The sequence below is a fragment of the Hemiscyllium ocellatum genome, chromosome 42 (assembly GCF_020745735.1).
Source record: "Hemiscyllium ocellatum isolate sHemOce1 chromosome 42, sHemOce1.pat.X.cur, whole genome shotgun sequence".
Taxonomy (NCBI): domain Eukaryota; kingdom Metazoa; phylum Chordata; class Chondrichthyes; order Orectolobiformes; family Hemiscylliidae; genus Hemiscyllium; species Hemiscyllium ocellatum.
In genome coordinates this window covers 17,363,403-17,375,061 of record NC_083442.1, presented here as the reverse complement: position 1 = coordinate 17,375,061, position 11,659 = coordinate 17,363,403, and the positions used below count along the sequence as shown (strand labels likewise).

The window sequence follows — 11,659 nt, the reverse complement described above, 5'->3', positions numbered from 1 at the left end:
CTCTCTCTCTCTCTCTCTCTGCCTCTGTCTCTCCTCCTCACACACTCTCTCTATCTCGGTGAGCAATGTGTACTCATTCTCCCCAGGTTTTGTGTTATTGACTGAACTGTCTCTGTTAAATGCTTTCTCTCATTTCGACAGAAACTGGAGGATAAGCTGCAAAAAAGTCTCTCTGACCCTCTAAAATCTGTCATCTTGGCACTGATGAAGACTCCAGACAAATACGATGCCTCTGAAATGCGAGGTGCCATCAAGGTGAGAATCAGACTGGGAGGTTTCCTGGCTAGGGGAGTTTGTGGGTGGAAATGGGGACAGTTCCCACTTACCTCCTCTGCTGCTCCCCTGGGCAGAAGGCTCTTACATTGACTAGAGGTTGTAATCTTTGGCATTTAGTATAATTATGGTGTGTTCAAAAATCAATCGAGGAATTCAATTATAGAATCCCTACAGTGTGGAAGCAAGCTGTTCGGCCCAATGAACCCACACTGACAGTGTGAAGAACATCCCACCCAGACCCACTCTGTATTTCTCATTGCTACCCTGCACACTGTGGGCAATTTAGCCCATCCACCTGACCCTGCACACTGTGGGAGGAAACTGGAGTACCCGGCGGAAACCCGCATAGGCATGGGGAGAATGTGCAACCTCCACTCACTCTCACGGCCTCTCTCTCTGCTCCAGTCACCCGAGGATGGGATCGAACCCTGGTTCCTGGCACAGTGAGGCAGCGGTGCTAACCACTGAGCCACCGTGGCCATGTGAAATAGCAGGAAACTATTTCTTCTGCTCAGGCAGCCAAGGAAAGGGGAAACATAGCCTTAAAATTGGAACCAGGCCATCTAGGGGTGACAGAAGAGAGTACTTCATTACAAAGAGGAGAGAATTCAACAGCAGAACAGTCCCATCCAACAAAACCTGTTGGCTTAGAACTTTCAAGACTGGATTTAATGGTTTTCTTTTATTGATGATGGAAAATTTGGCAGGAAAATGTAGTTGAGGTACAGATCAGCAAAAAAAAAATCCAATCTCAACCAGGTCCAATTGTTTTATGGGACGGTTTACTTGACGCAGGAAGTAACACTGAACCTGAGAACACAGTTTACCACGAGAGACAAATAGCATAGGAGGAGGAGATGTGGTCAGACAAGCTCCCATCATGGCTTAATCCCACACTCCCCAGTTTCCCACAGACTGGGAGGTGGACTTAAAGACTTCACCTGGGTGAAAGAGATCTGGCAAACAGTTTCTGCTCAAATCCCCGGGCTGTTCTGAAAGGCAGCAACCATCCTGGAAGAGCGAGAGTCCCAGAGCCTGCTGTCTGTGCCTCAACCTTCCCTCAGGTTTACCAAGCCAACCCACAGCAACCCCCAGCTCATGGTCGCCTGGACATGGGGAGTGTGAGTGACAGTACAAAGGAAACACACAGAGCATCTATTCACACTCATATACACAACTATTACCCTCTGAAACACACGCACACACACACAGTCACACACTCACACACACACGTACTCACACACTGTCACTCACACATACACACTCACACACACTCACTCTCACACACTCACTCACACATACACGCTCACACACTCACACACACACACTCACACACACACACACACACTCACACATACACACTCACACACACTCACACATACACACTCACACACACTGTCACACACACACTCTCTCACTCAGTGTCAGTCACACATACTCATACACTTGCTCATACTCACTCAAACACACACACTCATACACACACTCACACATTCTGTCACTCACATACACACACACACTCACATGTACACATACATATACTACCATGCTCACATATTTACAGACAGTCATGTCCACACACTGCCCCATTTGCAAAACAAACTTGCACGTTTGTGCACACTGTCACAAGCACCTTGAAAATACAGAATTGTTGTCACTGTCATCCCTATCAGTTTCCCTCAATGTCTCATATTCACAATCACTCTGTCACCTTCACTCAAACTATAATCGTCTTTCTCTATCACACATGTGAGTACACACTAATGCACATAGACTCTCTGAGTCACGCGCAGTCGCGATTCTCACACCCAGACACTAGCAGTCACTGATCTTCATTCACAGATTAACAGTCGGAGCGGTTCGTACTCACTTGAGCACTCGTACTGACGCACAGAGTTGCACATGTAAACAGATTTGTGTGTGCAGTGTCCCTGGAACACACAAAGACACACATTTGCAAAGTACACTTAGAGAGTCATAGAGTCATAGAGCCCTACAGCACAGAAACAGGCCCTTCGGCCCGAAGTGGTCCGTGCTGACCATAATGTCCATATACTCTAACCCCATTTCCCTGCACTTGGCCCATATCCTTCTAAACCTTTCCTATCCATGTATTTGTCCAAATGCCTTTTAAATGTTGTTAATGTACCCATCTCAACCACTTCCCCAGCAGTTCATTCCATATGCACACCACCCTCTGTGTAAAAAGGTTGGCCCTTGGGTGCCTGTTTATTCTTTCCCATCTAACCTTATACTGATACCTTCTCATCCTCAATTTCCCAACCCTGGGAAAAAGACTGAGTCCATTAACCCTACCCATGCCTCTAATGATCTTGCACACTTCTGTAAGACCCACCCCACAATCTCCTTCGCTTGAGAGAAAAAAACTCATAGATTGTCCAACCTATCCCTGTAACTCTTGACTGTTGAGTCCTGGCAACATCCTGATAAATTTCTTCTGCACTCTTTCCAGTTTAATACCATCCTTCCCATAGCAAGGCAACCAAAACTGAATACAATGACCCGGTGTCATCCCCCAGGAACATATTACTGTTCCTACATACTGTACCAAAACAACTCACTCTCAGACTGCTCACACTCACACTGATACTAGTCTCTCACTGCCCGCTCACACTCACGCACTCACTCACACTGACACTGGTCTCTCACTGCCCGCTCACACTCACTCACTCACACTGACACTGGCCTGTCATGCCCCCTCACACTCACTCACTCGCACTGACACTGATCTCTCACTGCCCACTCACACTCACTCATTCACACTGACACTGGTCTCTCACTGCCCACTCACACTCACTCACTCACACTGACACTGGCCTCTCATGCCCGCTCACACTCACTCACTCACACTAACACTGGCCTCTCATGCCCACTCACACTCACTCACTCACACTGACACTGGTCTCTCACTGCCCGCTCACACTCACTCACTCGCACTGACACTGATCTCTCACTGCCTGCTCACACTCATTCACTCACACTGACACTGTCCTCTCATGCCTGCTCACACTCACTCACTCACACTGACACTGGCCTCTTACTGCCCGCTCACACTCACTCACTCACACTGACACTGGTCTCTCATGCCCCCCACACTCACTCACTCACTGACACTGGTCTCTCACTGCCCGCTCACACTCACTCACTCGCACTGACACTGATCTCTCACTGCCCACTCGCACTCACTCACACTGACACTGCCCTCTCATGCCCGCTCACACTCACTCACACTGACACTGATCTCTCACTGCCGGCTCACACTCACTCACTCACACTGACACTGGTCCCTCATGCCCCCTCACACTCACTCACTCACTCACACTGACACTGCCCTCTCACTGCCCGCTCACACTCGCTCACACTGACACTGGCCTCTCATGCCCACTCACACTCACTCACTCACACTGACACTGATCTCTCACTGCCCGCTCACACTCGCTCACACTGACACTGGCCTCTCATGCCCACTCACACTGGCTCCGGGATGGTGTTCACTCACCCAGTGACTGGACACCTTACTGCCAGGAAATTCATTTCCGCTCTGTTTGATCCCGTACAGTGAGTCTGACATTCCATATCTCCCTGTAATCTGTCCAGGGATTGGCAGCATGTCCGTTCCCAATGCCCCATCCGGTGGGTTGTTAACAGTGGTAGTAGGGGAGGGCGCAAATGGATCAAAAATTGTTCTTGCGCAGATCCATGACTATCTGAAACACCCAGTGCCTCAGAAAGATCCCATGGGATGAGCCTCCCATTTTCCTTTCCACATTCGGAGTTCCATTGTGAACTGTAAACAGCTTGTCATTTCTGCTAATGACCTTTGCCAGTGATGCATATTCATATGGTTTTACCAATAAGGAAGTTTTAAAATCTTCTTTCCATAGGGTTTGGGAACCAATGAAGACACTCTGATTGAGATCCTGTGCTCTCGCACCAACAAGCAAATCTCGGATATGGCTGCTGTCTATCTAAAGCGTAAGTAGGGAGATGCTTAGAGTCACAGTCATGGAGATGTACAGCACGGAAACAGACTCTTTGGTCCAACCCGTCCATGCCGACCAGATATCCCAACCCAATCCGGTCCCACCTGCCAGCACCTGGCCCCTATCCCTCCAAACCCTTCCTATTCATAAACCCATCCAGATGCCTTTTAAGTGTTGTAATTGTACCAGCCTCCACCACTTCCTCTGGCAGCTCATTCCACACGTGTGAAAAAGTTGCCCCTTAGGTCTCTTTTATATCTTCCACCCTAAACCTATGCTCTCTAGTTCTGGACTCCCCCACCTCAGAGAAAAGGCCTTCTCTATTTTAAATGTTGTAATTGTACCATCTTTTACCACTGGCAGCTCATTCTACAGATGCATCATCGTCAACATGAAAACCTTGGGTCCCCTCTCACTTTCAATTTATGCCCTCTTGTTTTGGATGCCCCCATCCCAGGGAACAGACCTTGAATATTCCCACCCTATCAATGCCCCTCACAATTTTATAAACCTCTATAAGGTAGCCCCTCAGCCTCTGACGCTCCAGGGAAAACAGCCCCAGCCTGTCCCTATAGCTCAAATCCTCCAAACCAGGCAACATCCTTATAAATCTTTTCTGAACCCTTTCAAGTTTCACAATGTCCTTCCAATAGGATGGAGATCAGAATTGCACGCAATATTCCAAACAATGTCCTGTCCAGCTGCAACATGACCTCCCAACTCCTGCACTCAATACTCTGACCAATAAAGGAAAGCATACCAAACGCTGCCTTCACTATCCTAACTACCTGCAACTCCACTTTCAAGGAGCTATGAACCTGCACTTCAAGGTCTCTTTGTTCAGCAACACTCCCCAAGTGACCTTACCATTAAGTGTATAAGCCCTGCTCTGATTAGCTTTTCCAAAGTGCAGCACCTCACATGTATCTAAACTAAACTCTATCCGTCACTCCCCTTCTGTGTGAACAAGTTGCCCCTTTTAAAATCCTTTCCCTCTCACCTTATATGTATGCCCTCGAGTTTTGGACTCCCTTACCTTGGGAAAATGCTCAGAAGATTGTTTGTTTCCATTTTAGTCTTTACCGAAGGAGATGAGGCAGGTTCTTAATTAATTGGAGTATAGGACCAGGAGGAGGTCCATCACCAAGTTCTGATAGTCAGTTAGATGCTCTGTTATCTTCATTCCACATTTTGGTTCCATGTGCGTTAATCCAGGAAAAAACAGTCCCACTTGATCAACACCACCTTTCATGTCCATTCCCTCCCCCACCGACGCTCAGTAGCAGTAGTGCGTCCTATCTATAGACGCACTGCGGAAATTCACCAAAGATCCTCAGACAACGTCTTCCAAACCCATGAACACTTCCATCTCGAAGGACAAGGACAACAGAGACATGGGAATGCCACCACCTTCCCTCCAAGCCACTCACCGTCCTGACTTGGAAATCTGTCGCTGTTCCTTCACTGTCGCTGGGTTGAAATCCTGGATTAAAAAATGAGGTCTGCAGATGCTGGAGATCACAGTTGAAAATGTGTTGCTGGTTAAAGCACAGCAGGTCAGGCAGCATCCAAGGAATAGGAAATTCGATGTTTCGGGCATACGCCCTTCATCAGGAAAGTAGAAAATTAAGAATAATTAGTTTAAGGCACATTTTGATAATTTTTTTTTACATATATGATGAAGGGCTTATGCCCGAAACGTTGAATTTCCTATTCCTTGGATGCTGCCTGACCTGCTGTGCTTTAACCAGCAACACATTTTCAACTGAAATCCTGGATTGGCCTCCTGAACCACACTGTGTGTGTCTCTCCACAGCCAAGGTCTGCAGCAGTACCAGATGACCGTTTACTACCAACTTTCTTCAGGGCCGTGAGGGGATAAGCTGTAAACAATGGACCAGCTATAGAAACACAGAAATACGGAAGAGAGGAGCTGGAGGAGGCCATTCGGTCCTTCGAGCCTGCCCTACCATTCATCACCATCATGGCTGATTGTCCAAGGCAGTAGCCTAATCCTGCTTTCTCCCCATAACCTTGGATCCCATTCGCTCCCAAGTGCTAGATCCAGCCACCTCTTGAATACATTCAGTGTTTGGGCATCAGCTACTTCCTGTGGTAATGAATCCCACAGGCTCACCACTCTCTGGGTGAAGAAATATCTCCTCATCTCTGTCCTAAAGGGTTCACCCTCTATCCTCAGACCGTGACCCCTGGTTCTGGATGTACCCATCATCGGGAACATCCTCTCTGCATCCACCCAAAGACACTCCAGTCTGTGAATGAGTAAATAAAACAAGTCACTTAGCGTATACCTTTATCTTCTGTAGCTGAATGAACACAAACCAAGTCCTGTATACCTTGCCTTTATAATTGAACCCTCCCTGTTCCAGTATCATTCTGGTGATAACCTGTGCTCCATATGCCTGCTGGGGGCAGTGTTCTGGGTGGACCTTGATGCTCTATGAGACTTGTGCCAATGGAAATTATCTCCATTCTCCAGACAGAGTCAGAAATGCACATAGACCTTGGAGTTTGGTCTAGTGAACATATGGAAAAGTGGAAATTGGGAGCAGGAATAGACCACTTGGTCCTTTGATGAAGCGCTCCTGCCTGACTCTAATCTCCAGCATCTACAGTCCTCACTTTTGCCTATTCAATATGATCATCCAACTCATGACTCTCTTCCTGGTTTTACCCCATACTGTTTGGTCCCTTTAGTCCCAAGAACGATATTTGACTTGTCCTTGAAAACATTCAATGTTTTGGCCTCAGCTGTATTTAAATAGATCAGCTTCTTCATTAAACTGCAGCCACAGGAGCCATAGAATCCCAACATTGCAGAAAGAGGCCATTCAGCCCATCAAGTCTGCACCCAGACCTAACTACATATCTTCATTTTTATTCATTTGTGGGAGTTGAGTGTCACTGCTTGGCCAGCATTTATTGCCCATCCCTAACTGCCCCTTGAGAAGGTGGGGGTGAGCTGCCTTCTTGAACTGCTGCAGTCCACTTGTTGTGGGTTGACCCACAATGCCATTAGGGAGGGAATTCCAGGATTTTGACCCAACGACTGTGAAGGAACAGTGCTATTTTTCCAAGTCAGGGTGGTGAGTGGCTTGGAGGGGTACCTGCAGGTGATGGTGTTCCCAAGTACCTGCTGCCCTTGTCCTTCTAGATGGAAGTGGTCGTGGGTTTGGAAGGTGGTGTCGAAGGATGTTTGGTGAATATCTGCAGCGCATCTTGTAGATAGTAGCAGCAGTGTGCACTGAGTGCCGGGGGTGGAGGGATTGAATGTTTGTAGATGTGGTGTCAGTCAAGTTGGTTGCTTTGTCCTGGATGGTGTCAAGCTTCTTGTGTGTTGTTGGAGCTGCCCCCATCCAGGCAAGTGGGGAGTATTCCAACATATTCCTGACTTGTGTCTTATAGATGGTGGATAGACTTTGGGGAGTCAGGAGGTGAATTTCTTGCCATGGTATCCCTAATCTCTGACCTGCTCTTATAGCCACTGTGTTTATGTGGTGAGTCCATTTGAGTTTCTGGTCAATGGTAACCCCAAGGATGTTGACAGTGGGGGAATTCAATGATGGTAATACCGTTGAATGTCAGGGGTTAAAGTGTCTCTGATTGGTGATGGTCATTGTCTGGCATTTGTGTGGCATGAATGTTACTTGCCACTTGTTGGCCCAAGCCTGGATATTGTCCAGATCTTATTGCGTTTGAACACAGACTGGTTCACTCTCTGAGGAGTCGCGAATGGTGCCGTGCAATCAATCATCGCACATCCCCACTTCGGACCTTGGGACAGAGGGAAGGTCATTGATGAAGCAGCTGAAGATGGTTGGGCCTAGGACATTACCCTGAAGGACTCTTGCAGAGATCTCCTGGAGCTGAGATGACTGACCCTCCACAACCACAGCCATATTCCTTTGTGCCAGGTCGGACTCTAACCAGTGGAGTGTTTATCCATTGATTCCGGTTTTGCCAGGGCTCCTTGATGCCATACTTGGGTGAAATGTGACCTCGATGTCAAGGGCTGTCATTCTCACCTCCCCTCTGGAATTCAGCTCTTTTGTCCATGTTTGAACCAAGGCTGTAATGAGATCAGGAGCTGGTGGGACCCAAACTGGGTGTCACTGAGCAGGTTACTATTCAGAGCACTGTTACTGACCCCCTTCCATCACTTTACTGATGATCGAGAGTAGATTGATTGGGCTGTAATTGGCCAGGTTAGATTTGTCCTGCTTTTTGTCTACAGGACATTGCTGGGCATTTTTCACAATGTCAGGTAGATGCCAGTGTTGTAACTGTACTGGAAGAGCTTGGCTAGGGGAGCGGCTTCAGTACTATTGCCGGAATGTTCTCAAGGCCCATTGCCTTTGCAGCATCACGTGCTTCCAGCTATTTCTTAATATCACATGGAGTGAATCGAATTGGCTGGAGACGGGTGTCTGTGATGCTGGGGACCACCGAAGGAGCCCGAGATGGATCATCCACTCGCCACTTCTGACTGAAGATTGTTGCGAATGCATCAGCCTTATCTTTTACACTGATGTGCTGGGCTCCTCCATCGTTGAGGATGGGGATACTTATGGAGTGTCCCCCTGCAGTGAGTTGTTTAATTGTCCACCACCATTCACGGCTTGATGTGGAAGGACTACAGAGCTGAGATCTGATCTGTTGGTTGTGGGATCGCTTAGCTCTATCACTTGCTGTTTAGGCTGCATGGAATCCAAGTAGTCCTGTTTAGTCACTTCAGCAGGTTGACATCTCATTTTCAGGTCTGCCTGATGCTGATCCTGGCTGAACACTTTAACTCCCCCTCCCACTCCACCAAGGACATGCAGGTCCTTGGCCTCCTCCATCGCCAGACCATAACAACACGATGCCTGGAGGAAGAGCGCCTCATCTTCCGCCTAGGAACCCTCCAACCACACGGGATGATGGCAGATTTCTCCCGCTTCCTCATTTCCCCTCCCCCCCCCCCACCCCACCTCATCTCAGTCCCAACCCTCGGACTCAGCACCGCCTTCTTGACCTGCAATCTTCTTCCTGACCTCTCCGCCCCCACCCCACCCCGGCCTATCACCCTCACCTTAACCTCCTTCCACCTATCGCATTCCCAACGCCCCTCCCCCAAGTCCCTCCTCCCTACCTTTTATCTCAGCCTGCTTGGCACACCCTCCTCATTCCTGAAGAAGGGCTTATGCCTGAAACGTCGATTCTCCTGCTCCTCGGATGCTGCCTGACCTGCTGTGCTTTTCCAGCACCACACTTTTCAGCTGCTTCTGACATGCCGTCCTGCACCCTCTGTTGAACCAGGGTTGACCCCCTGGCCTGGTGGTCATGGTTGAGTGGGGGATATGCCGGGCCATGAGGTTACAGATTGTGCTGGAGTAGAGTTCTGCTGCTGTTGATGGTCCACAGTGCCTCACAGTGCCCAGTCTTGAGCTGCTCACTTGATTCGAAGTCTGTCCCATTTAGCACAGTGATAGGGCCACATGACACAATGGAGGTTATTCTCAATGTGAAGATGGGACTTTGTCTCCACAGGGACAGTGTGGCAGTCACTTTTACTGACACTGTCATGGACAGATGGTTCTGCGGTCAGCAGATTAGTAAGGATGAGGTCAAATATGTGTTTTCCTCTTGTAGTTCCCTTTTACCACCTGGTGCAGACCCAGTCAAGTAGTTATATCCTTTAGGACCTGACCAACTTGATCAGTAATGCTACTGCCAAACCACCCTTGGTGATTGATATTGAAATCTCCCAGCCAGAGTACACTTTGTGGGCTTGCTACCCCAAGTGCTTCCTCCAAGTGTTGCTTCACATGGAGGAGCACTGATTCGTCAGCCGAAGGAGGGTGGTACATGGTAACCAGGAAGAGGTTCCCTTGCCCATGTTTAACCCGAAGCCATGAGACTTCATGGAGTCCAGAGTCATTGTTAAGGCCTCCCAGGGCAACTCCCTCCCGACTGTATACCATTGTGTCAACACCTCTGCTGGGTCTGTCCTGCCCGTGGATCAGGACATACCCAGGTGTGGTAATGGTGGTGTCTGGGGTGTTATCTGTAAGGTATATATCGCATGGCTAACCCACCATGCCTGCATATCCCGAGAGACTATGGGCAATTTAGTATGGCCAATCCAGCTTAACCTGCACAAAGAACACAGAACTAAGAACAATACAGCGCAGAACCGGCCCTCGATGTTGCACCGACCTGTGAACTATTCTAAGCTCATCCCCCTACACTATCTCATCATCATCCATGTGCTTATCCAAGGATTGTTTAAATCTCCCTAATGTGGCTGAGTTAACTACATTGGCAGGCAGGGCATTCCATACCCTTACCACTCTCTGAGTAAAGAACCTGCCTCTGACATCTGTCTTAAATCTATACCCCTCAATTTGTAGTTATGCTCCCTCATACAAGCTGACATCATCAGCCTAGGAAAAAGGACTTTCTCTTCTATGTCTCTATCAAATCCCCTCTTAGCCTTCTTCTTTCCAATGAGAACAGACCCAAGTCTCTCAGCCTTTCGTCATAGAAGCTTCCCTCAAGACCAGGCAACATCCTGGTTCTTTGGATTGTGGGAGGAAACTGGAGCAAACTCCACACAGACATGGGGAGAACACGCAAATCCACGCAGACCTGGGGAGAACACGCAAATCCACGCAGACATGGGGAGAACATGCAAACTCCACACAGACACGGGGAGAACATGCAAACTCACGCAGACACGGGGAGAACACGCAAATCCACGCAGACACGGGGAGAACATGCAAACTCCACACAGACATGGGGTGAACATGCAAACTCCACACAGACACGGGGAGAACACGCAAACTCCACACAGGCACAGGGAGAACATGCAAACTCCACACAGACACGGGGAGAATACGCAAACTCACGCAGACACGGGGAGAACACGCAAACCCCCGCAGACATGGGGTGAACATGCAAACTCCACACAGACACGGGGGAGAACATGCAAACCCACGCAGACACGGGGAGAACACGCAAACTCCACACAGGCACAGGGAGAACATGCAAACTCCACACAGACAGTCGCCCAAAGGTGGAATCGAACCTGGGTCCCTGGCCCTGTGAGCCACCGTGCCCCGGTCTTTAGTATAATAAATCTGTTTGACTATAACCTGGTGTTGGGAGAAAGTGAGGACTGCAGATACTGAAGACCAGAGTTGAAAAGTGTGGTGCTGGAGAAGCGCAGCAGGACAGGCAGCATCCGAAGAGCAGGAGAATCGACGTTTCGGGCATAAGCCCTTCTTCAGGAATGAGGCTGGTGTGCCAAGCAGGCTAAGATAAAAGGTGGGGGGAGGTGCATTTGGGGGAGGGGAGCTGGGAATACGATAGGTGGA

At 48.8% G+C, this 11,659-nt stretch overlaps 1 protein-coding gene across 1 annotated transcript in view; it reads left to right on the top strand.

Annotated features, from left to right (window-relative positions):
- LOC132834829 (annexin A2-like) overlaps positions 1-11,659 on the top strand; it is a 51,738-nt gene that overhangs the window by 22,599 nt on the left and 17,480 nt on the right. The window contains exons 5-6 of the mRNA XM_060853894.1: positions 142-255; positions 4,182-4,272. Coding sequence (XP_060709877.1) covers positions 142-255; positions 4,182-4,272 — 205 coding nt within the window. The remainder of the gene's footprint in view (positions 1-141; positions 256-4,181; positions 4,273-11,659) is intronic.